General features: G+C 38.9%; 3 protein-coding genes across 3 annotated transcripts; all 3 read left to right on the forward strand.

Annotated features, from left to right (window-relative positions):
- The first annotated feature begins 2,850 nt into the window (after positions 1-2,850).
- LOC574641 (cysteine-rich venom protein Mr30-like) lies at positions 2,851-11,638 on the forward strand. Its single transcript, XM_030976178.1, has 9 exons — positions 2,851-3,102; positions 4,871-5,107; positions 5,400-5,515; positions 7,434-7,474; positions 8,368-8,397; positions 9,497-9,598; positions 10,394-10,513; positions 11,032-11,292; positions 11,526-11,638. The coding sequence occupies exons 1-9, from the start codon at positions 2,851-2,853 to the stop codon at positions 11,636-11,638; spliced, it is 1,272 nt and encodes a 423-aa protein (XP_030832038.1).
- Positions 11,639-14,754: 3,116 nt separating this feature from the next.
- Positions 14,755-17,629, forward strand: LOC115920415 (probable serine/threonine-protein kinase sky1). Its single transcript, XM_030976179.1, has 2 exons — positions 14,755-15,929; positions 17,465-17,629. Exons 1-2 carry the CDS (start codon positions 15,594-15,596, stop codon positions 17,627-17,629), a joined length of 501 nt encoding a protein of 166 aa, XP_030832039.1. The 5' UTR covers positions 14,755-15,593.
- Positions 17,630-19,549: 1,920 nt separating this feature from the next.
- LOC115920153 (adhesion G-protein coupled receptor G2-like) lies at positions 19,550-24,354 on the forward strand. Its single transcript, XM_030975118.1, has 6 exons — positions 19,550-20,044; positions 20,368-20,544; positions 20,944-21,059; positions 21,732-22,015; positions 22,901-22,967; positions 23,249-24,354. The coding sequence occupies exons 1-6, from the start codon at positions 19,604-19,606 to the stop codon at positions 23,751-23,753; spliced, it is 1,590 nt and encodes a 529-aa protein (XP_030830978.1). The 5' UTR covers positions 19,550-19,603; the 3' UTR covers positions 23,754-24,354.
- Positions 24,355-27,123: the final 2,769 nt, after the last annotated feature.

Genomic DNA, 27,123 nt, shown 5'->3' on the forward strand with positions numbered 1-27,123 from the left:
TAGCGACATGGATACGGACGTGACGTTGGATTTCACGGTACTACGTGAACGTTGCCAGGAAACAAATCTTCATTGTTTTAGATATGCGCGTATCAATTGTCATACGCACATTCTGCGCGTATGATGAGCGCGTAACAGTTCGATGAACTTTACGTCATAATACGACAAATACCCTTTTCACATCTACCAAATATTGCTTAACCCCGGGAAATAGGTGGGGCTAAGGGGGCTCTTAGCCCCACCAATTCCTTCCTTAGCCCCACCAATTACCCGGGGTAATTTTAGCCGGCTTTCTGTTCACATTACGTTTTGCCAAAGTGGGCTAACCCCACAAATAGTACGGGACTATCTGGCCCTGCAAAATAGCAGGGTTAGCCGGGCAATTGCGGGGTTAGCCGGGCAATTGTGGTGCTAAGCTGCGTAGTGTGAATCCGAACCGGGCTAAGGAGAAGCGGGGCTAAGCAACAGCCAATCACAGACAGCGTGGTCGTGTGGTCGTGAATTTGCATTTATCGCGCGCTATGCATGCAGTTCACGTTACGCATGCATGCAGTTCACGTTGAATTTAGCGCGCGGGTTTTTCCCCTTCATTTAGTCGAAAGGCGCATGCGCGGTAGCAAAAGCATTAATATTCATGAGCTATCGAATAGTCCGGGGCTAAGGCGAACGTAGTGTGAATCGCGTGAAATTTCGTAACCCCGGCTAAGCACATAGTCCGGGGTTAAGAAAATAGATGTGAACAGCAAAAAAAATAGTATAGGGTTAAGGATAGTATGGGGTTAAGGATAGTCCGGGGTTAAGAAAAATAGATGTGAAAAGGGTATTAGTGTAGATGATTGTGACGTAAAACACATCACTGGCAAGTATTTACATGGGACACACCGACATAAAATTTGTGGTCTAGTGGATCTTCACCCGCCGCAGCACTATTGTCCTTTGGCAAGACGTTAATCTACATTTGCCACTCTCTATCCAGGTGTTAAATTGGTTACCGGTACTGATGCGAAAGTTTCTGTGGTTGAATGAGTAAGTATGTGCTTGTAAATAACGACTGGCTGGGATACTCCCCGGGGAGTGGAGAATGTGCAAACATTGTGCGCGGGTAAGCCTGGATTCGATGACCGGCGTAATAATATATCTGTAAAGCGTTTAGACACATCGTTCTATCGATGTGTTGGGTGCTTTATAACAGCGGAATATTATTATTGTTATTGACCTGTGAGTCAACAAAAGCACATCACTGGCAAATATTTACATGGGAAACACCAGCAATCAAACGTCACGTTCGATATCCCCGAATGAATGTCGCTGGAGCTAGGGCTAGGAAGTTAACAATAACGTGCATAACATTAATGTAGCAAAATTACATTTTATAAAATGTATCAGAGTTGGGGCGCAAAATCAAGAAGCTGCTGAAACTCATAAATAGGGAGTAATGACACGAAAATTGCAATTTTTTTGAACACTTTTTAAGACCTTATTTATAAATTACATTTTAAATGGGGAGCGAAATTACAAATTCCAGAAGCAACATAATTACTTTTGACATTTTTTCACATTTGCACTTTAACCTACATTTGGGGGCGCAGATATTGAATCCTCAAGGAACATAATTGTTTCTTTCTTTTTTACCTTTTCTCTTTCTCATTTGGGTATTTTTGCACCCCCTCTCTTTTGCCATTATTGAGCTCCCTTCAAGTGGGGTCGGGGCACATTCCCCTGCCCACCCAGTCGATACGCCACTGGCCTGGACTAATATTTTTTGAATTTTTACTTTCGAATACAAATGAATGTTCTCCTTTGGGAATTCCCATGTTTGTCTTTTTGATATTCACAGGATTTACCTGAGATTGTTCAAAAACTAAATACCATTGAATAACTCAGCCAAATTGCATGTATACTCAGACATTAATAAATCCGACATGGCTAAATTATGTGAATGCAAGTGTTTTATAGGCCAGGCTTCCATCGGAGTGTACTTTAATTTCATGATTAATCGACAGATATTCCTACTATAAATCCAAACAATTCATGGATAAATACACGTAGGAGTGAAATTACAAGATCGTCTCCATATTGATACGAGCAACAAAGGATTGATTTTTTTTTACCACACTCGATTAATTATGTAGGCATACTCACTTCCCCATGAAAGTTATCTTTCGCGGATTAAAAAAATCTCGCTCCTCCCCATATACTGCCAAATATTAATGACAAATTATATTAACTGTACAATACAGCTCAATGTTGACCTATTTAGGATGTTTTTTCATAAAAAAGTACCTTAACCTTCGCATACTTATTGGATTTCGAGGTGAGACTACATTCAAACAAACTTGTAAGTCCTTCAACAAACAGTGACCGATACAGCATATTTGCTCAATTTTGTTGAAAAGGAGCTTACATAAAAAGGAAATGCGAGAGACTATTGTCATGCCTGTTGATACATATTTAATCGCGCTGTCTCGATGTTACTTGTTTTTCCATTTTATAGCAGGACTGAGATGGAACACAGAAGAGAATGAGAAAGAGAGCCTCAATCTTGTATATTTACCTTATAAAGGTGTTAACTCAATAAGAAATATGTCCAAAATAAAGACAGGAAGTGACTCAGGTAAAACATATCTGGTCCTACATCCGGGTAGTCGGCACGTTAGAAAGTATATAATGTGTCTTTTTTTGGGAATATAGTATTTGTTTGCAATTCTGTAGTCGCAGAATAATGAGTGAGAGGGCTTGGTCAGGTTTATTTTTCGAGATTCGCCTAAAATGGATAGAAGACGTTTAGAAGTGACCTCTCTCATGACTGTGAATATGCTCTTAATTGGGGCTGCCATAATTTCTATCCTTATGCCTAATTCAGTTTCTGAAGCCAGACAACATACTCCGACGAAACTGGGAGAAGGAATTAAGGATGAACATGCACCTTGGTACAAGAACAGTTTTTTGCGGGTTGAAGATGATTTGACCAAGAGCAGAGAAAAACGAGCGACTCCTGGAACATCGCTGCCTTTCAGTGCTGAAGAAGAGACTAATTTGGTGAATCTGCATAATAACTATCGTCGTCTGGTCTCGCCTCCAGCTTCTAACATGGAATATATGGTAAGCATTATTGGATGTATATGGGCCTAAGCAGAGAATACATATTGGATAGCAGAAAACATGTAAATATTATACATGTAATAAGCAAACCAGAAGCAGCGTAGCCAGGAGGGGGGGGGGGGGGGCCTTTTTACATATCAAAGGTGCCCCTTTTGTCTTCAGATAAGTGCCTCTTTTTATTTCTAATAGGTGCCTGTTCCACATTCTCATAAGTGCATCTTGTCACCTCTGAGAAGTGCCCCCCCCTTTTTTTTTTTAATAAGAGCCACTTTCCTTTTTCAAAAATGCCCCTTCTCACACGTCTTATAAATGCCTCGGGTGCACTTTTCCATTCTCAAAAGTGCCCGTAGTCATCTCAGATGAGTGACTGTCCATTTTAAGGTACAAGAATTGCCCCTTACAACCTCTTATAATTGTCTCTTTTCAATTATGAGAGGTGTCCCTTTTATTTTGACAATTTGTATTGCCTCTTTTCATCTCCAAGGAGTGCCCTTATTAAAATTTGAGAGGTGCCTCCATTTACTTTGTAATAAGTGCCTCTTTTCATTTCCGATAAATGCCCCTTTTACTTTGACACGTGCCCCTATCTTTTTCTGATTACTGCCACTTTCCTATACTGATAATTGCCCCCTTTTTGTGTAATAGTGCCCCTTTTCCGTTTTCATAAGTGCCCTTTTTCATCTCTGGTGTGTGCCTCATATCAGGTGCAAGTAGTGCCCATTTTCACCTCTGATAATTCCGATTATGACTTTGACACGTATTCCTTTTATTTTCTAATACGCGTCCTTATAACTGTACCTCATTTTCCTTTCACCATAAAATGCGCTACACTCGCATTTTAAGTTAATATAATTTAGTTTCTTAATAGAAATCTTTTCAGTCTTTCACAGTCTTTCCTCTTTATTATATGTAATTTTTCGCACTACGACCCTCACAATTTTTTTAATTTTTGTTCGCTCGCCTCGCTCGCTCGCAAATAAATATGATGGACCATGTGAAGAGAGAAATAAACATTGAAATCATCCCTGATAATGTAATCACAATGTGGGGGTATTAGATCCTACCAATGTCTATAAATTGTATATATTTTCGCTTTGAAGTTTCCCTTTGAAGGTGCCCCCTTTTTCCAGAAAGTACCCTTTTTGGTTGGTGCCCCCCCTATACTTTGAAATACGTCCCGCCGCACCTGGAGCAAACAATGCGGGGGGGGGGGGGGCACGTTTTTTTTCTTCAAGATCGGTTGAACTTTTTTGGACCCCTCCCCATGACATCGATCGATTACATGTATGTGCCCCCCCCCCCCCCCCCCAAACATCAAACTCTGGCTACGGGCCTGGTCCAGATACGCCCGTTATACGATAACTATATTGTATTCTACGTCTAGTTCAACGGTGATTCTTGGTAGACCGTTTGCTATCTCTCCAGGTGTTTTGAACGTTGGAAGAACTGCTTCGAAACATCTGAAGTAAACTTATACTCATTGTTTGTAAGATATGATGCCAATCCTTTGAAGTCATATTGTTTATAAAGAAACTTTTGTGGGAAACACTAGGTTCCAGATAAATCCAAAAATTTAGCACCAAAATATGTGATTTCTTACAAATTAACTCCCAATTTGAAAGCAAACCTGATCTACATACTTGTAGTCTACTCCAGTCATTTGTATCCAAAAGAGAATTGAGCTGTATTATTTTTAACGTGCCCTTAAACTTGTACCAAAACCATGCAATGGATTTTAAAATCAAACATTATCTTTTAATTTATGTAGATATGGGATGCTGAGTTGGCAGCCTGGGCTCAGGAATGGTCTGATGGGTGTTACTATGAGCATGGGTTTCCACCAGCGGCTGATAATGTGGCAGTCGGTCAGAATCTCTGGCGTGGTCTTGTGCATGAGCAACCTGATGGCTCTGGTCCTATCAGCAGCTGGTGGGACGAATGGCAGTGGTATGACTATGAAACGGACTCTTGCCAACCGGGAAAGATATGTACCCATTACACCCAGGTAAGGACCATGTATTGGAGGAAAATTCTAATATGTTAAAGTTAGCTACATTGACAAATTGACAATGGTTAGAAAATACGGCAAACAATTCGTAGTGAAATGAATTCATGGTGTTGGAATGTTATCTTATAAGTTTTTATTTATGTTATTATTATTTTACACAATACCAAACATGTCGCAGCATTTCATTGATGGTTTGGTTACCAGTAACAGTGTTTGATTGCCTGATATGATCATGTAAATATACACAGGTAAATATTCATATTCATGTTTCTCCTTCCATTACTTTTAGCTGGTGTGGGATACTTCATCTAAAGTTGGCTGTGGCAGAAGCTTTTGTGCTGAAGGATATGATGATACACTAAACTTCACCACAAACTACATCGTTGCTTGCAACTATTTGGAACAGTGAGTACTTTCCCTTTAAAACAATGACCGTTCAAAAATGTTATATCAATTATTTTGCCTGTACACACATAACAATTATTGCGATATGGATCGCGACGCAAAGATCGATTTGTTTTTTGGCAACCGTTCACACATGTCAATTTAGTGCGAATTGGATCGCGATCTAAAGATCGATTTTTTGGGGGCGACCATTCACACACAGGGAAAATTCTCGCTAGACGGCAAGTACGTCCGAACTGCGCATGCGTAAATTTCGACAATGTAAGCGCGCATGGAATCATGGGATTAAATGAATCGATTTTTGGTTCTCAATACCATTCACACACACAACGCCCGGCAAATTATCGCAATCCTTCTGAAAAATTGCAACACGACTACGAAGTGGATCGCTATGCGAATCACGAAGATAAGTGAAATCATTCTGCACACATACTCAAAAAAACAAACACCGATGTTTGGATCGCGATGCAAAAATATATTTTTAAATCTCACTTTTTTCTGTAGGTGTAAACGCCCCTATTATAACATAACAAGTGCGAGGTGTTATCAAACAAAACGAATGAAAATGCATGGAATGTACACAATATAAGAGACGGAACAATAATGGGTGGTACCCAAAATACTATTGGTACAGTACAGGATAACAGCCAAACTATGCAACGAACTCGATTATAAAATTTTGTCGCAAATCTCTTTTTGCAATGTTTACCCCGACTATTTGAGCTTACACGTCATTGGAGGCAATTTTATCTTAATTTTTTAGAAATACACTTTGAATTAAAAACAAACGTCGGAAATTAGGGAAACGTTCTGGAAGTTAGTGCCAACTGAGCGTGGGCGGATGTCAAGTCTTTACGAATAGTCGTGCCCAGTGACGTATTCATGACAAAACTTTTCTTTTTTTTTTGGGGGGGGGGGGGGGCAAAAAGAAAAAAAAAGTATAATATACAAATAAGTCAGAAATAGCTCCGAATATTCATGTAATTTCAGCAGCATTTATAAATCAGTGGTATCGATTTAGAAATAAACCATGTTTGAATTTTATTTCGGGGGCAACTGCCCCCCCCCCCCCAAGCCCCCCTCCCCATCAGCTACCATCAGGTGGTGGTGCCCTGTTTTGTTTAGGGTTAAAATCTAAACAGAGCACGATTAGCCCGTCTTTCTTTCTCTCTCTTTCTCTGTCTCTCTGTCTATCTGTCTCTATGTGTGACTCATGTCTGTACCTGTCTGTTTAATATTATCTTTCCCTATATATTATATACATTACCCCGTCAAACTTGTTATTGTTTTCTTCCCTTTTTAAACTATGCAAATTGAATCAAGCAAAAAAAAGTACGATTAATGTAGTTGAAATATTGTTGTCCCGAAATATCGAAGAAAAATATGGAAAAGCACACACAGAGAGACAGACCGACACGCACACACACACACACACACACGCACGCGCACACATCCTCCCTCTCACTCACACACACATAGAACAATAAATGTATTTAAAAATGCGAGATTTCAATGGCCATTTCAATCTTTGATCAGTGACTTTCGGTTCCTTATTCAATTAGGGATTTGAAGATGCTTAACAAGGGCATGTTCAATTTATACTTAAGAATCAATATTAACAGGACGTGAGAATATAACCATGTTTGTTTACATTCATAATTGCTTTCTCTCAATAGAAGTGAATCTTTATGTATATATTCATTATTCATGGGATCAATCTACTTTAGTTGACTCTGCGCTTTGCTTTGGCTCCCTCTTTTTAAGCAAGGCATTTTTCTTTGCCCCTCGAGGTAAATATTTTGAATCATCCTAAAAACTCATTTATAAAGAACCTTGATTAAAGAGCATTTCTTGATGATTAAAGCTCGGTGTCACTTTATGTTATTATTCTGTGGAATGTATATTCTTTGAAATGCAGAGGAAACAAAGATGTCAAGCCATATGAGAACGGAACTAGTTGTACGAGGTGTACATCGGGAGTAATGCATTGTGATAACAAATTATGCCGTGAGTATCCTGCATCCATTATGTTTACGAAAGGTGCACAATCAGTATTTTTCTAGACGAGTAAACCTAAAAGGAAATAGATGAGACAAGCCGGAAGATTTATTTACACGTCAAGATTATTCAGATTATTGTCAAAGATTATAACAAAATATTGTCATAATTCCTTTACCATGGTGATCCCTATTGCATACTTACTTCGAATATTACCATAAAGCCCAATAGAAACTATTTGTTAAAAAGATGCGAGAATATCACAAATTCGACATCGACATGTCATACACATTTTGAAAATTTAAGGACACTCATGAAATGAGAACAAAAATGTGAAGCATGAAGCACAATTAAAAACGGTGGCTACTTAACCTGACTTAATTGTTGACTCCTGTTTGTATCTGTTAGTGGGGTATCAACAAGTGAATTATCACCCAATGTCTGCATTGATTTCGGAATTCTCGTTAAAATGTTTGTTTTGCCTCAATCTGTTTTCATGAAAATATGACATTGTGTTCGAATCACCTACCTTTTTCTTTTTCTCACTTTTTAATGGGTAACATGTTAATATGTGTCCCTCGAAATAAGTTTGTAAGTGTCCTTTGATACCCAAGTATAGTACAGCGTGTCAGTTAAGATATCTAAAGTTTGAATGAATCGAGAAAGCGACTTCACAGTGATAAAGTGATTTGTGAGTATAAATCATCGCACTCACTGCTATATTTCGATTCGAATAGTTAGTGTTCTTGGTGGGGTTACCCGGGGTAAAACAAAATAAATAAATAAATAAATCGAAAATTTGAGCATGAAAATATTATATTTCTTCTTTTTCCCTTCTTTCCATATCTATGCAGGCATATGTCAAGAAGAAGAAACGGTTAGCGGTAAGTTTAAACATACACGTCTAATGAAAGCAAGCGTTATACACAACCACATCGATCGACTGTGCTGTCTTTAATATAAGAAAAGGGATTGCCTGGCCGCCCATAAAGAAAATTATAAATCAAGTGAAAAAAATTTCACATAGCCGTATGTGTGTCTTAACGATACAATGCCTCATGTTATATAACCAGAAGGGATCACCAAAGGAAGTGATGTTTTCTCTGAAATGAACACACTTGCACGTACATAATTACCATGAACAACACGTTTCACGAAAGAAATACATTTACATAATATACACATTTATACTTAACGCATTTCATTGCATGCCTTTTAAATAATTTATTTCTTCATTATGTGGCGGTTTTAATTAATCTCTTTATGATTATATAATACTGTGGTTTCGTCTTCTATGTAGGTTCTTTTCCTAAGACCGCCATCATGTTGAAGCTCTAGCTTAAGATGGCGGTCTTCTGCATTTTTTCAATTTTAAAATGATTTGTCAACTATGTGTTTTTTAAAGGTATAATTATTTAATTGATTTATATCACGATTATATTATATTATATATATGTATTTATACTTTTGTTGATAATATAACTGCATATTATACTCTTTATCAAGTTGAGAAATACAGATATAATATAAAACAAACAAACTGACTCAAACATTAACCCTGAAAATATTTGTTCCAAATGTCGCCGATAAAAACAGAAATGTAAATTTCAACCACAAATACCCGTAGGACTGTCAATATTATAAAGATCAAGTCGAAAATGCTCAATCATTGTCATACTTTTAAATTAAATTTGTCGATAATATTGGTAATAATGATAAGATTGCAATAAATTAGGATAGCTTAATACGGAATACGGAATTTGCTATCATTCGCGTGGAAAGAAATAATTTGTTTCCTTTTCTTTAAATGTATATGAAATTCTAGAACTTTAATAAAAACATGTCCGAACTATAGCATGCAGGCAACAAATCTTTATATTTAATCTTATGGCTTCTGAATCTGAACTTATTTCTACATTTATATTATTTCAGTTGATATGGATATATCCTTTTGTGTTATCTCTTTGTCATTTTTTTTGTTAGAGTGTTCGACTACATGTGAAGTTAACTGTAAGAACTGTGGCGTTATCAACGATGACTGCACCTGTACTTGTACACCACAGTTCACTGGTGTCGACTGCTCAGGTTTGTATTTGATTATCACTCTATCACTCTCTCTCTCTATATTTCTCTCTCACTCTCTGTCTCTTTCTCCCACTGTCTCTGTATTTCACTTGCTCCCTCCCTCGTTCTCTGTCTCTCTCTCTGTCCATCCCTCACTGCCTCTCCCTTCTCCCTATCTACCCCGTCCCCCCTCTCTCTCTATCTTGTGTTTACAATCCTTAATCCTTACTTGGGAATATTCATATATATATATATATATATAAATATATAACTCATAATCTATAGAAATCTTTGGGACTAACTTTTCTTCTCAGCAGGCTCTGAATGACCTGACTCGGATCTTAACCCCCATCGATCGTTTTGGAGGCAGGTCCGAAACTCTGCCGCTGAGTCCCAATTCACTTACTTACAAATATTAATTGAAAGTGATATGATTTCACCATGAAGTAATATAATTTCACCATGATGTGATGTGATGTGATGTGATGAACTGATAGGGTCCTTGTTTGTACATTCATTTCCCCCTCTCCTTATTCCCTCTCCACCCCTCTGTCTCTCTCTCTCTCCCTCCTTTCTGTTCTCCCGATGAGGGAGGGGATAGGCCTACGCAGGAGCTCTTGTGCCCTGAAAATCTCTCTTTATTTTAGAGTGATAAGAATAAAAATATCCTCCTTCAACTTTATTATTCGTCACCGAAAGCTTATTTTTGTCCCGGTTAATAGGAGTTTTTATTCCACTTTATTTGCGTTGATCCTCTTCTAATTATGTAAATGGATGGCCTGCATAACATTTTCTTTACATTTCTTTTCTATATAGCTCCTTGTGGCGATTACGATGCAAACTGTGGTACGGGATGGCCACAGATCTTATGTTCAGGGATGATACAAGGTTTTGAGTTCGTCTTAGAGCAGTGTCCTGCCATGTGCGGCCTATGCAGTACGTATCGGTTGTATGCATATGGTCGTACCTATGCTGCTTAAAAAAAACTTTTGTAATATTTAAACAAAAAACTATATATAGGTGTACTCTTTACAAGCACATGTACCTCTGGATAAAAGTATAAAATATTTAGTTAAATCATGTAGGATTTGGACGTAAGATATCTCCTGTCTATTTATTCACTATCTTTAAGACAATATGGTTAATCTAATACTATTTTAAGTTTGATGAAGTTTTGCAAATTGCAATTTGGATCAAATCCGTCATTAACTATGCGAATTGCATAATAACACGACAAAATGAAATATATCTCACCCTCGATTTGCAAATTATATAGAAAATTTAATTTTACAAACTTTATCAATAACAAATTCATATTAACGAGTAAAAAATAATAAATAGACCATCAACTATTGATGCTGGCTGGCAGGCAGGTAAATAAAATAAAAATGTTTATTTCAGGTTTATCTCAACAGTCTTACGTCTTCCTTCCATATGCTTTTGACCTTCCTCAGGTGTCGAACCTGATACATTAATCACAGGCTGCCCCACAGCCATACAGCGAATATTAAATACAGACTCTTTGACCAACGATCGCTTTGCAATAGTAACTTGGATCGAACCGATCTCCAGTCTAACATCGGTCGTTATGACGTCACAATCCCATGTCCCTGGCACCCGGTTTCCAGTTGGTCAGACCTCTGTTCAGTATGTCTTTTCTTCAGACACGCAAGAAGTTGCAGCGACGTGTTGTTTTGATGTCGAAGTGATATTCAGTGAGTATTAATGGTCTTATAATCAGCTTTCATATCAAATTTAATATCAAAGCAAGCTAACAAAGTGTCAATCTTTCCCTTCTTGATGTTAGCGCAATACCACTTTCTTGAACTGAAAGAAATATTCTGATTTTGTCTGCAAACAACATATTTTAGATATAAATTTCCTTCTTACTTAATTAAAGTATTTATATAATTTTGACCGTTACAATCATAATTTATTCTCTCATTAGGACTCGCCTGCTCAAACACAACAGTAGCATCTGACTTTGGAGATGTAAGACTTCCTGCATCTGAGGTGGGAACCACTATCGACTCTATGGAGTTATGTCCAGGTAAAATTTAATATCAGATTAAATTTATTCATCATAAAATAACTGGATCATAACATCTTAACTTTTACCTGAAAACATCTTTCCCTTTTTATTTTCAAAGATATTCTTATACCAATCATTAACGCGGTTTGTCAGCTCGGGAGCAACGGCACAGCCTCTTGGGACATCGTTCGTTCGTGTCTCCTTAGATCAAGATTACTGTAATCTTGATCTTCGGAGTAGTTGCTACAACCGGCCGTGTCAGACACGTTGCCCCGGGGTGCGAGATAGGACTCTTGTAGCGTGCCCCCATTTAAAACAATTATACAGTTACAGTTAACAATACATTTAATTAATAGTATGAAACTATTAAAATTACTCTCAAGTTACGGGAAAAAATATTGCATATACATATATTATGAATCAATTGATTTGGTCGATCGAGTTAGATGGCACAAACACGGCACTACTGGACAGAGATCCTAATAATTACAGAGCTTGGTCTTGTTGCTCTGTTCGCCAGCAGTTTAAGGATATGGAATCCCGCGGCACATTACTCACAAGAGTTCTAACAAGCCAAGCTTATACAGAGCCTATAATAAGTAATGTCGTACATGTACCACCCACCCGATCGATCAAAAACTCATAACTCATAACTGAAAAAAAGTAAAAAGAAGAAAAATCAAAAAACAAACACGAAATGGTAACCATCTAAAATTTCATAGTTGTGATAAATATCTATAAAGATTTATCAAGCACCAAAAATAAATAATATCATGTTCAAGAAAAGGATATATACACCTTGTATTCTTCTTTCGTGTCCTCAAATGCTCTGCCAGGCCTTGGCACACTGGAGAGCCTTCTCATTTGCTGCCACCAGGTCTTCCAGGCAGCATTGGTCGATTAGGAGTGGACATCTTAATAGGTGTGACATGGATTGCACGGATGTTCCACACTCGCAGTTGGTGTCTGTGTCGTCAGTATATCCCCATTTATTCATGTTGTATTTACATCGCCCCACACCTGTGCGAAGCCTATTGAGGGACTTCCACGTCTTCCAATCACATCTATGGCCAGGGGGCAGCTGTTCCTTGGTCGGGATTGGTAGCTTTTCATGGTGGTGGTTTTCAGAACGTTTCTCTTCCCACAAGATCACTCTGGTTGAATGAGCAGGTTGTGACAGTGGCTGGACTGTATGAAGGAAGCTTTTCCTTGACTTCAGGCGGGTAGGGGCCGGTTGATGCGAGTAAAGGGGATGGCGGGTGTCCTCAACTTGTCTGCTGCGTTCAGTCCTACTTGCAACTGTTCTGCGGACATCGGATGGAGCAATGCCGGCCAGGGAGTGCAAGCTGTCCACATTCGTGGGCTTGAGGCAGCCAGTGATGCATCTGCAGCTGTCGTTGAGTGCTGCATCAACTTTCTTTGTATGGGATGATCTTCCCCATACAGGGCAGGCATATTCTGCTGCAGAGTAACACAACGCAAGAGCAGTTGACCTCAGCGTGGAGGAATTGGCACCCCAAGATGAGTTTGCCAGTTTCCGTAGTAGGTTGTTCCTTGTCCCAACTTTACCCTTCACCTTTTGAACATGCTGTTTGTATGAAAGGGTTCGGTCGAGAGTGATTCCAAGGTAGACAGGGTGGTCGCAGTGTTTCAATGAGACATCGTTCCATTTCAGGGACAGCTTCCTCCCAGCATTGTAGTTGCGGAGATGGAACAAGCTAACCTGGGTCTTGGCAGGGTTAGCCTTCAGATGGTTGTTGTTGTAGTAGTCTGTCAGGTTGTCTAGGGCTGATGAAAGAGTGGTTTCTATCTTGTCTATGTGGGAATTCTGGGCTGCTATGCCAAGGTCATCAGCATAGATGAAGCTTCTTGTCCCTGGGTACACTGGCTGGTCGTTGGTGTAAACATTAAATAGGACAGGAGCAATTACGCTGCCCTGAGGTAGACCATTCTTTTGTTTCCTCCATCTGCTGCGCTTCCCGTTGAGCTCAACATAAAAGCGTCTATTTTCCAGGAGCATTTGGATAAGTTTAGTCAGATGGGAGTCCTTTGTCATGGTATAGAGCTTGTCGAGAAGTATACGGTGGTTAACAGTGTCGTAGGCAGCTGTCAGGTCGACGAACACAACTCCAGTCGGTTCATTCTTCTCGAAACCATCCTCGATGTGCTGGGTTAGATTTAGCACTTGGCCAGTGCACGATCTTCCAGGCCGGAAACCTGCTTGCTCTGGTATCAGGTGTTGTTCTGTGACTGGCCCCAGTCTGTTCAGGATGAGGCGCTCAAAGAGCTTGAAGAGATGGCACAACAGGGAGATTGGTCTGTAGCTCTTTGCTTCGTTAGGGTCTTTCCCTGGCTTGAGGATAGCAATCACACGGGCCTTCCGCCAGATTTTAGGAAGCTGGGAGAGGGTTACGCAGTTGTCGAACAGAGAGAGCAACCATTCCTGTGTATTGTGCCCAAAATGTTTGATCTGTTCTGTACGTATGTCATCAAGACCAGCTGCCTTGCCATTCTTAAGGGAGTCAATAGCCGTCTGGAGTTCCAAGTTGTTAAAGTACCAGGTAGATTCTGTGTCAACCTGTGGCCAAGGATTCCTTTTGTGGCGTTTCTTGTGTGCCGATTTGCCATTCAGGAGAAGTTGGTGGGCAACCTGATCTGCAGTAACATTAGAATGGGGTGTAGACTTCTTGGGATCGTTACTGATTTTCTTAATGGTAGACCAAGCTCTCTTACTGTTGTGCGTCATATCAACACCCTCAATGAGATCTTGCCAGGACTTCCTCCGTTCTTCTGATATTGCTGCCATGAGGAGCTCACCTGCACTCAAGGTTTCCTCTGAAAAGGGGTCTTCCTCGTAGAGTTTTATGTACTCCTTGTACATCAAGGCACTTTCAGCTGATAATCCAGGTATGTAGTTTTCCCTACATCCACGTGGAATGTGCTTCCTGGATATCTCCTGTACAGTCCGGACGAATTGGTCGTAGTTTGCCGGGACTGGGTCAAGATCAGATAAAGCTTCATCTAGATCGATGGCGAACTTCTCCCAGTCAGCTTTACGAAAATTGAAACGGCGTCGTAGGGGAACTCTCTGAGGTACCACAGCAGCAGTAATGTCAACGATTATTGGTCTGTGTTGTGAATGTGGTATTGGCTCCAGGACTCTCTTCTTGGTTTGGCATGATATTCGTTCACTTGTAAAGGATAGGTCTGGATTATAACCTTTCTTCCATCGACAGCTATTGAAGGAATGGGGGAGCTTAGCATCATGGATTAGGTCAAGATGATGTGCCTCTGCCCAGGCCTCAGCAAGGTCACCGTCCTCATTTGTTTCTTCGTATCCCCACGAGGTGCTATGGCTGTTAAAATCTCCAATAATAACATTAACAAGGTCATAGTCGAAAGATTGAGGTTCAGTAAAGGCAAATGTAGATCCCGGAGGTTTATAAACAGAAGTGACTGATAGTTTCCCCATGTTGACAGCAAGGACTTCTATGTTATCCTCTTCAGTCAGTGAGGTCTGATCGATGATCACATCTTTCCTAACAAAGATCGCACTTCCATATTTCTCATGTGGCCTCTCTATAGCCAACTTCATTCCAGGAATCCTCGGTCGAATGTGTTGGTGGCCTCTGTGGGTCTCTTGTAGACATAATGCTACACAGTCGTTCTCTTTGCAGAGCTTTCCAATGAGTTGTTGTTTCGCTGTTGAAAACCCCTCAGTGTTGATGGACATCACTGTTACCTTCCGTCCTGAAGAGGATGCATGCTTCCGGCGACAATCAGTGGGAGCCATTATTAGATAATATTTACTTGCTGGTAAGAGTAGATGAGATGGATGGATGATGGTGGTGGTAGAATTAGCTCAGGACGATGTCCAGTTTCCAGCCCCGCGACGTGGACGCTTAGATAAGTAGACACTCAGCAGAGTCTTCTATTGTGACGTCACACTCAGCTCAGCAGTGGTGAAAGATAAGTAGACAGTCCATGCACAGAGTCTCTTATTATGTCTCTTGGGACATCGATATCAAATGTCCCACAGAAGGAACTACGACAGGAGGAACTACGACAGAAGGAACTTCGGCAAGAGGAACTACGACAGGAGGAAACGCGACAGAAGAAACATCGGCAAAGGGAACAACGACTGGAGGAACTACGGCAGAAGGAACTTCGGCAACAGGAATGACCACAGTAGGTAAAACGACAGTAGGTACATCGGCAAAGGGAGGAACTACGCCAGGAGGAACTACGACAGAAGTGACCACGACAGACGGAACCATTACAGAGGGAAATATGACAAGATCACTGGCAGGGATTTTAAAGGTATACTTACGGATGACTGATAAAGTCGGCAAACACGTCCAATTCACTCTATTTATTGTTCTTATTCAACGGTTACCATAGTTACGGCTCGGTTTTAGATGGTTCTTTATTCAGTTTGCAGAAGGTTCATTGACCCTAAGTTTGTTGATTCAGAAGGTTTATCATCTGAAGGCGATACTCCGAAGGACTTTAATTTCGAATCTGGGTCAGGGTTGGTAATTTCGAAGATGAAACAGTATTGATTTGAGCAGACTAGTTATGCCCCTTTTATCTGTGTAAGATATGAACATTCTAAATAATACCTCAAAAAGCTTGGGAAACGAAGCTGATTTTCTAAACCCCTCACAAAAAGGTTAGGAAAGTCAAGTTTGATTGATTACATCTCTCTTGTTATGGCATAATCATCGCTGTGTTTGGATTCAATTTACTCCTTTTTACAATGATACTCATGTGTTATGATTTTTCTGTCATGGAATGTGCATTGCATTTAGATAATGGGCAAGGTCACAAGTGAAAAGCTACGAATTCTACTGCTTTGGTTCTGCTATGCATTCTTCCTTCTTTGAAGAGTGTAGAGCTGCTGTGTAGTGTACTGCATATTCAACACCAGTGCTTACCAATGTATTTTGCAACTTTTCACCGTTGACCCCGCCCTTTATTATGATGTACTGCTTATTCCATGGCTGCAAAGTCATAACAATATTGTAACATTTTAAAGAACAATAAACAGACTTTGCAGTGATACTAAACAAAGCGATATTTATTCAATGACAGGAGAGAAATAATCGATCAAACTTGAGTTCCTAATATTTTTTTTGAGGGATTGATATTTTCTGAGTAGGTACTCTCGCTCAAAAGAAATTCGTACATGTGTTCGGATTTATGAACGTTTGAATTCATGAAACAACAGAATAACGAACGTTAGAAATAACAATTATGCCTTCATTCAACAACTTTATGTGGACAAAATTATTGGATTTGGGAATAGCGAAAGAAAAAAAACTGGCTGTCAGGTGTTTCAAACAATCCAAAAATCGTAACAATTTTTTTTCTTAGATCGTAGAGCATCACCGACTAGGTTCAAGAGAACGGTGGACAGTCAAGATTTAGTGTAGAATGCATTCCATCAGTGAATATAGAGCTTTTCATTTTGTTTGATTAGAAAATAATGCTTATCGAAATGTGCATGATCATTATCTTTCCAACCAATCTATCTGCATTATGTCCCATAGCTGGAATGCCGTTGGGGCTACAATCATGACAATGAAATGGACGTCGATCCATAACATTCTGTCTTCAGCTATTCTAGTTAGCTGCTCAAATTATATTCCCGTCCAATGCTTGATGTTGTCAATTCATGCCTAGTTGGTCTGCTCCTCATCCCATACCATCATTAAATGTGGACAAATTATTTATAAAAAAAATCGAATCTTGTTAATTTAAAGAAAAGTGTCTTTTGATAAATTTAAAAAATGTAATATTGTTAAGTTTTAAAGCCTATGCAGATTCGTCTTTTTACTTTGTTTCTTTCATAGACTGGAATATCTGGCGATAATCTGAGTAACATTTCCAGAGCAGTGTTTCTTATCACAGAAGAGACTGAATACATCACGGTCACAGATATGGGTTTACTCGTCGATATCCTGCAGCAGATATCTTACCTCAATTCCACCGATGCTAATGTGAGTTTTACAGGTTAACTAGTGGTAGATTATTTACTAGGGTCTCAATCCAAGGGTTGAGGGTTCGAATTCCAGCTCGGCACTTACCTCCTTTGGCAAGACATAAATCCACATTTGCCACTCTCCACCCAGGTGGAAATGGACACCTGACAACTGCTTTGGTAATAATAATGGCAGGGTTCTCAGGAAGAACAGCAATAATGCGGGTATGGCTTCTCTTGGTTAAACAAACAAAAAATCATTATTATTACCTTGTCAATGCAAGCCGATCTTCAACGAAATCAGAAACATGACAACAATAAAATGAAGGGGAAAACAAATCCGAACTTGCTCTATACATTCAATGTATACACAACTTAAGAAATCACAGCGTCTATAAAATGTATCGAAATCAAACCACAACGGAACAAAATACTAGCTGAATAATAGATTTGATTTGAGTTAGTTATCCTTTCGTATCAGCTGGTAGAATTACATAAACTGGTATTAATCAAATTATGATCAAATATTTTGACGGTAAAATATATGCAAAATATTTATAAGGTTATAATAGTCTATTTTGAATTGGACGGTAAAGTATTTTTGAGTATATAACCAAATGTCAAACGTATATGATTTACATAGATTTGCATGTTTGTCATGTTTGTCCATGATGAATTCACAATGTCACCAAGGTTAACATGGTGTATGACTGTATAGCACAGTGAAGGCTCTTGACTCTCATACGGGAGGTCACGGGTTCGATCCTTACTTAGTGCTTACATCCTTAATTGGACAAGATATTTTCCCCGAATTCGTCCTGCTAGGCCCAGATGTTTTTATTTAAGTCAGTACCTGACAATGCTGCAGGGGTTATAGTAATGGTATGGCCCGGAGGAAGGGCAATTTCTATGCTAATACGGCGAATCCGGGTAAGTAAGACCAAATTACCATAATTTGTCAATTATTTTAATTCACGGGAACATTTTTTTCTTTTATTGTATAATAGGTTGTAATTTAGTATCTTATTTCAAACATCGAGACAAGTATCAAATTGTGAAAATGTGTGTTTGATCATTTGGCAGGTTACCGATGATATAGTTGGGATAGTGAATAACTTAATGAATGCCGAGAAAGAGATTCTAACTTCCGCTCAAAGGAAAGGAAACTTCACCACTGCGATTGTCCAAATCATGGAATCACAACTGAACACTGTTGACGTACATACTGGCTCATTCGATACATCTTATACAAATATTGCAGCGAAGGTAACTTTTGTTTGTAGAAGTACAAATCGGGCCCAGACTGACTCCAAAACGACTTAATTTTTGCCAGAAGGGTAATGCACTCTTTAGGGGTTGGTCTAGTGTCGGTCTTGTATGTGAGACTCACATTTCATGTTAGACAATCCATAGTCAAATTCTATGCATACTTGTTAAACAAAATAATGTTGATCTTGACAACAATGAAAGCTTCTTCGAGGATTACCCGACAGAGTACAAGTATGGAGACTGAGTTCCAAGTATTGTTGTTCATTGACTAATACCAGTTTAATGGAATAACTCGTCACTATACAATCATGTATGTCCTCCATAACATCTAATTAGTTTGAAAACATTAGTAAACCGATCTACTGTTGAGATATCTCTGAAGGTTTGCAATGTCTTGTTGATTTTGTGGATAATTATCCTATTGGGATTTAAGATTACCGCATAGCATAACACTTAGTGAATGGAATGATCTTCTTCTCCTTCGGCTACTTATGTCTTGAAGGAATTTTTCATGTAATTATGACATTTAGGCCTACTTCGCTTCAAGTCATTTACTGTGTCTTGAATGAGATCGCACATTCAGACTTGCCAATGTTAGTTATATATCAATGTTAATCTAGTGTGTCTTATAATGCAATTATTATGCACTGTGCTTGTTGTTTTCATACTTTCTTTTGTTATCGGGTGGGTACAGGTACTTGATTTACCTTCAGAGAGTGTTCTCGATGGCCTAGTTGTAACCATGTTTACTGAAAACAAGGAAGACCTGAGCAGCAGCAATGTCAAGGTGGGAACGCACCAGGATACCCCAACCGAAACGATCGCTGAAGACACTTTTGCCAGGGTTGTTGTTCCCATCGAAGCTACCCAGATTGTCACCGTGCCAAAGGCGACTATAGAATCAGAGAGTTTAGCTACCCAACTCCCTGGAAGTAACCCAGGATCAACGACCCGGTCAGGATTGTCAGGGGATCCAGGGAGTGTGATCAGTGACTATCTACGAATTGTCTTCCTCGTATACGTCGATGATGTCATGTTCCCATCACCAACTCTCGCCCAACTCAACCAGGAGTCGGAAGACTTCAACCGTACTGTCAACACACCGGTTGTCTCCTTAGTAATCGGAGGGCGGAAGATTGAACACTTGATGGAACCCATTAATATCACCTTCTCTAGACTGATGGTAAAATAAGTGTTCTGGTGATACCATACGAAATATAATATAATATTGACTGATTTCTTGAAATAATTATCAAGGATTTATGTTATCTTATCATGACTGACAAAAAAGAATGAATGGATTAAACATTCATGTGTCCTTAGTTAAGGCTTTAAATCCTCTCCGATCAATCTTTCAAATGGAGTTTCTGAAATTGTCAAATTAAGCTACATAATTACGTTATTATCACTTACCCCTCTCTCTCTCTCTCTCTCTCTAGTCTTTCTCTCTAGCTATCTCCCCTTTTCAAATTTAATTATATTTGATTCCTCTTGTATCATGATCAGGCTGGCTCCCGTAATCCGACTTGTAACTTCTGGGAGTATAGTCTTGGCAAATGGTCTAGGACTGGATGTGAACTGTTACCTGATGATTCGATGAGAAATTCAATGGAAGTCGACGGCATTGAAGATGAATACTACACATGCTCCTGTGATCACTTGACAAACTTTGCTGTTCTGGTGGTAAGAACATCTTCATACATAGATTTTGGGCTCCTAAAAAGTGCGCATTTCTAGATTTTTCTTAGAAGGATTTTTTTCTTCATCCTTAGGCATAAGGGCCGATTCTGCATAACTATACGCACTTATAATTTAATAATCAAGGTGTCGGTCCATCTCCGGGGAATGGGGGGGGGGGGGGGGGGGGGGGAGGCAAATCTATAAAGAGGAAGCATGCAAGAATTCGGTGAAAATTGAAGAAACAAATAGAAAGGTTGCAAGTAAGCTGAGGTTTTAGGTTAACTATAATCATGATGTATTTCCCATCTGCCACTCTTTAATGTCCAAAGTCTGCAGTAGTGTTCACTTTCCGCCCCTCCGTTCCCACCTCTGCTCAATTTCACGTTATTGTTTTGACCCTAGGACATCTACGCGATGGAGGTACCTCCCAACCCATTACTGCGTGTATCCAGTATCGCTGGTTGCACCATTTCATGTGTGTGTTTGCTCATCACACTGATCTCCTATCTCAGCATCAAGTAAGTGGACTTTCTATGGTGGCATTTTACAGCTGTCTTTGCAGAATATAGTCACTGAAATTGTACCATTCTTTTCGCGATTTTTCTTCTTCTCGCTTACGAATTATTTCGGCCACCAGATAGCACCACTAAAATTTAATTTTCAATTCACCGGTGGCACCTTACAGACAGTTAAAGTATAACTAATGGGCATGTGTAAAATAATATACAGTTGGCTGGTGGAAATAGAGGGATGGACACAGAAGGGATATATTTTATTCAAAATTTCGCGAAATTTTGCCAATAGGCCTGTTTAGCGAAAATGGTTGTCAAATGCCACAACTTATGATTTACTTTTGAACAAAGACAAAATATAATACGAAGGTATTATTGATAAATAAAAACAGTCGTCAATATGCCACCTTGTTGTTTCATCGAAATTTAGATTCTCATTATATAAATGACAAATCTGATTTTGTTTCTTATTAATTAACATAATTTCGTTCATCATGTGGTAAAAAAGTCGATCACGATCAATTACCGATAAATTCTTTTGAATTCTAAATTCTAAAAACTTTCATGAAAAGTTCGTTGCAGCGAAAATCGCCCCCTTCCCCCGAAACCCGCCCCACTCCCTGTGTTAAACCACTGCCTTTCGATATTAACACACATTTCATTCTTTGATGTTAACAGAAGAGTTCGGAGCTCTCAAACACACCGGATCTTTATCTGTCTGTGCGTCACTCTCCTTTGTTTATACTCCACCTTCCTGGTCATCGTGGCTCTCGACACGGAGTTCCAGCATGCTGAGGTCGTGGGGATACCATGTATCGTCCTGGCGGCACTCGTCCACTACTTCGTGCTCTCTTCGATTACGTGGATGGGCATCGAGGGGTTTCATACTTACCTGGTCATCATCAGAGTCTTTGATACTTACATACCGAAGTTTATGATCAAAGCTGCTGTGGTCGGATGGGGTAAAGTTGATCATTTATTTCAATTCAATAAGACTTATCTGCATCATTGATGTACTTTACCAATCGACAAATGCTCCAACTTTTCAATAGACCCAAATATTTAATTGACATTATTGCATCGGTAATGCACTGATTTATAAAAGTTTATCTTCTTTTCCATTTTACCATCTGTGCTTCTGAGTGTTTCCACAAGCATACTATTATTATGACGCAGTAAACCGCTACAAAAAAGGCGGCCGCGGTTTTTTACGCCATGATCGAGGGCACAGTTCTGATTGCGCATATTCACTGAGCTTTATAGACACAGAAAACGTGAAGCGTATTACACTTTACGTCATCATTAGATAACCGATGCGGTTCTGCCGCGTCAAATCTGAACGACCAGACAGGACTTTTTCCGGCAAATTTAACAAAAAATCTTTTGGGCTCACAGGCCGTTGTTTCATAACAAACTGCCAAGAAAAAAAGTAGAAAAAAAAGGGAGAGGTCTTGTTGAGGTGTAGAAAGTGACTTGGAAAATTCCCCACTTGATATGTACAAAAAAGGTTCGACTACACATTGCTCATTCACTTGTCCGAAAATGACGGGATTTATGTCTTTTAATCGGATGTCTTCTTATTAATTGCTGTTAATAAAAGTTGAGAAATAACACAGAAATGGGAGATATTGACATAAAATACGATGGGGAAAAGAGGTGAGAGAAATAGAAAGGTGGACATAGAAATAGAGAGACGAGAGAAATGGTAGAGAAAGCTAGAGGGAAAAATGATAGAATGAGAGAGAGAGAGAGAAAGAGAGATAGAAGGGGGGGGGGGCGTGGGTATGGTATGGAATGAAATTTAGCCTAAATTAATCTCTCTTATTTTCTTTTTTATTAACTGATAGGCATTCCGGCAGTTATTGTTGGTTTGACTGGAGGAATCGCTCGGAACTCGTATGCCGTTGAAGATTAGTAAGTATTAAATGTTGGTTCTGACGGCGTTTCCGTATGTAGGCCCTTCATCTATAATACTATACTATTTCACCATATTGTAAATGTAGCAACGAAATTCAATAAGCATAAAACAGAAATACAAATCATTTTTGTTGTAATGTGGAGCTAAAACAATCAATTATCACACCAAAACATCATTACAAAAAGACTAAAAAAAAAACAACAACAAATATCCCCCGGAAATGTATGATTATGATGATGAGGATGTTTTTTAATGTATATTATTTCCCCTTGTGCAGTTGCTTCATCCATAAGTGGTCGTTGATCGATGGTCTTCTTGTACCAATGGCCATCATCCTCCTTGTCGACACCGTCATCTTCATATTGGCCATACGTCACTTGAAGCAATCTGCCAGAAAGGAAGGTCGTGTGAAGAAGGACTACAGAGACCAACGACAAGAGACCCTAGAACGAATCCAGAATGGTATCGCCATGTTGATCCTGCTTGGCTTCACCTGGATCACTGGATACCTGACCCTGATCAATGTAGACATCGCCAACACCCTCTTCATCATCTCCAACTCCTTACTAGGCTTCTTCATCTTCGCCCTGTATTGTCTTCGTAAGGCAACCATCAGAGAGCGATGGCGTCGAATTCTTTCTTGTGGAGTCTTTAGAGAAGACCAGAACACAAAGCGGAGTTCAGGACCGACACCAATGAATACAAACGGGACTACAGAAACTTGTTCTTCGTCTGAGGACTCGTCTTCTGTGCATTATAGTAACCCATCTTATGCATATTGACGTAGTATGCTAGTAGCTTATACAACCATTAAATAGATTTTTATAAATCTATTAGAAAAGTTCTAGTCTTACAACATGATATTTTTTCACAAAAGAAGCCCATAATTCGCATATTGTCTGTCCTAATATAATGTACATGTGATTTTAAAACATTACGTAGATACAAATAGATCGTCTGTTTCGATGGGCAATTATAGTATGATATATTGGACATTTGTTATAGTAAAGCAAACATGATGCTCGTATGTTAAAAAGTGACATTTAATTTGTGAATATAACAAGAATAAAAATCATATTTTGAAGAGCAAACCAAATTTATAGTGAGGAGTACATTTTTAAATAAAAAGCAATGTAAATAATAGATCAAGTGACCAATGCACGGTTACAAATCTTATAGAAGTCTGGGGTTCCTGTGATCATGACGAAAATAAAAATGATGAGCACTTCAGTTCAATAAAAAAATTCGATTAACTTTATAATGAATATTTAATCACTCGTACCTTTTACGATATTAAAAAATGTATGAAAGTATTTTGAAGATAATAAAGCAAATTTGTTAATTTTAATTTGTCAACATTGTACACAAATAATAAATTTACGCTGCAAGATTTAAAAAAATGATCTTATTATGCTATATGATTAATATAACATATAGACTTATACAGAAAGATAATAACATCATCCATTACACTCGTACAAGGTTTCCTAGGTGGATAACCAACACTGGATCACCCCAGGGATGTGTACTTTCCCAGACTCTTTTCATTCTCTATACCAATGACTGCCTATCTCATTTAAAAAATGTTCACTCTTTCAAGTATTCAGACTAAATTGCCATCGTATAGGGCTGATTAAAGATGATGAAAAGAGATTGTGTACATTATAGTGGGGACCCCACTGAAAATAAGCTCTCAAGCTTTCGTGGGTTATCCTATTAAAGCTGCCTTAATTTTGATCTGTTAATCTGTTGTTATTGTTTATTGTTATATGTTGGAAGCTTGTCGAATAAAAATCAATCAATCAATCAATCATTTCAACTCATTGTGTGTGGAAAATTATCTGGAGCTGAATGTTCAGAAAACCAAAGAGATCCTGTTTGATTTCAGGATCAAAGTAGAAAGCAAACCAGGTTGACCACCCTGTAAGCATTAAAGGGCAAGATATTGAAATTGTTACTTCATACAAATGTTTGGGCACACACATTGACAATGAACTGGTCTGGAATGGGCATACAAAAGCCCTCGCAACAAAAGGGAGCCAGCGGATGCAGTTTCTGAGAAAATTTGCATTCATACCACGCTGATAGGACCATACTGTCACTTTTTTTGTATCGGTCCATAGTTGAAAGTATAATGACATAAATTATAATTGTGTAGTGTGGTACAATAGTGCCAGAAAGAAATACCAAGAAAAATTCAAAACCATCAACAAACAAGCAGCCAAAATAATAGATAAAACAATGTGTACAGCTGTCAAGGTTTCAAGAGATTCAAGTCACCCCCTGAATTAAAATTATGTCAGGCTGAGAAGTGGTATATAAAGGTTGCAGTCGAAGAAAACCCGCACTTCGAGTTACCAGATTTCATTTGCTCCGTACTCTATCCGTTTGTTGAATGAAATATAAAAAGTAAAATGTATGATTTGCATGATATTATTTGCTTGTAGGAAATGATAACAAACTTAATCGTATTTATTATAGGAAAATTATATTAGTTTTCTTATAAAAGCCATCTTTTCCTCAAATGAAATGAAAAAGTCTCCTCTGTATTTCTACTTACATGCCATAACGTAGTAATTAATATACTGCATTCATATTAAGGTTTCATTGATAGGGACAAGAATTGTTGTGGATTTATAAGAATGGGATATTGCATTACCCCAGAAGATAGGAACATTCTTTGTAACTTACTAGAATATATACATGGTTATTTTTCCACCATATAGAAAATTATAATGATAAACTCTACTGATTGTTAAAATGTTTGTGGTTTATTGTTTACCTAACAACAATATTTCATTACAATGATATACTGAGTCAAACTAATAATAATAACAATTACACAAAAAATAATATTGATAATAATGACAATAACAATGTAATATTGCGTTGGTAATTACTCTGAATATTTGAACAAACATTGAATGCATTGTAAAATTAGAGAAAATATCTATATAATGTGAATGTTAAAATATGTTTATTCTCTTTATAATCGTTTTAACGTTGTATGTGTCATGTCACATCTACATCTTATATATTTTTTTCTGTGAATAATGCATGTAAACGCAACAAATTTCCTTTTGGACCAATAAATTTGAATTGAATTGAATTGAATAGCGTATTCTATATACCTCTCTTTAGAAATCTAGCCATCTGATTAGTCGAAATTGGAGTCTTGATTTTAGCCACTCCCGTAGAGAAACGAACAATGCCAGTACCGGTAAATAGTTAAATAGTGAGATTCCCGCAAGATTCCGGGTACCGGGAAATAGTAAAATTGTGCTGGGATCCCCATGGGTTAACGTGTTAAAACTTAGTTTGTGCGAGCGTGTATAAGTGCTTTTTCTCAGCGATTCCCAAATGATTGTAACATTCAGTCATCTGTTCAGCGAAGATTAACAGACAGTGTCCCATGATTTCCGTGATGTTTTAACCAATTACTAAGAGAAGGGAAAACTAAGAATTCTTGTTAGATTTTTGTGTCAATTTGGTATATAAAAGACATATTGATTGCTTTAATATTTGAGGCATGGCTCTCGGGGCGTATCAATCCGAACACGTACCCCTGGACATCCACCCCGGATAACCACCCCAGTCACCTACCCCCTAGGACAACTTCCCCCTAGGGCAACAACCCTCTATAGGACGACTACCCCCCGGGACAACTACCCATCGGACAACTACCCCCAGACAACTACCCCCTAGGACAACTACCCCCAGACACCTAACCCCCGGACAACTACCCCCTAGGATACTTGACCGGAGTTGTCCTAGAGGATGGTTGTCGAAGGGGGTAGTTGTTCGGGGGGTAGTTATCCGGGCGTAGTTGTCTTTTAGGGGGTAGTTGTCCTATAGGGGGTAGTTTACTGGGGGGTAGTTGTCTGGGCGTTAGTTGTCCCAGGGGGTAGTCGACCTAGAGGGTGGTTGCCCTAGGGTGTAGTCGACTGGGGGTGGTTATCCACAGGCACGTAGCCACGGGAGGTTGAACTTTTTTAGACCCCTCCCCAGGACGTCGATCGCTAACAATATAATTTATGTCCCCCCCCCAAAAAAAAAAACATCAAACTCTGGTTACGTCCCTGGTTATTAGTGGTAGGTGTCCTAGAATTCTCTCAGGGATGTTGCATGTCCTCCCCAGGCGCGCCGCCCACC

The sequence above is a fragment of the Strongylocentrotus purpuratus genome, unplaced genomic scaffold (genome assembly GCF_000002235.5).
Source record: "Strongylocentrotus purpuratus isolate Spur 01 unplaced genomic scaffold, Spur_5.0 spur5_scaffold_8, whole genome shotgun sequence".
NCBI lineage: Eukaryota > Metazoa > Echinodermata > Echinoidea > Camarodonta > Strongylocentrotidae > Strongylocentrotus > Strongylocentrotus purpuratus.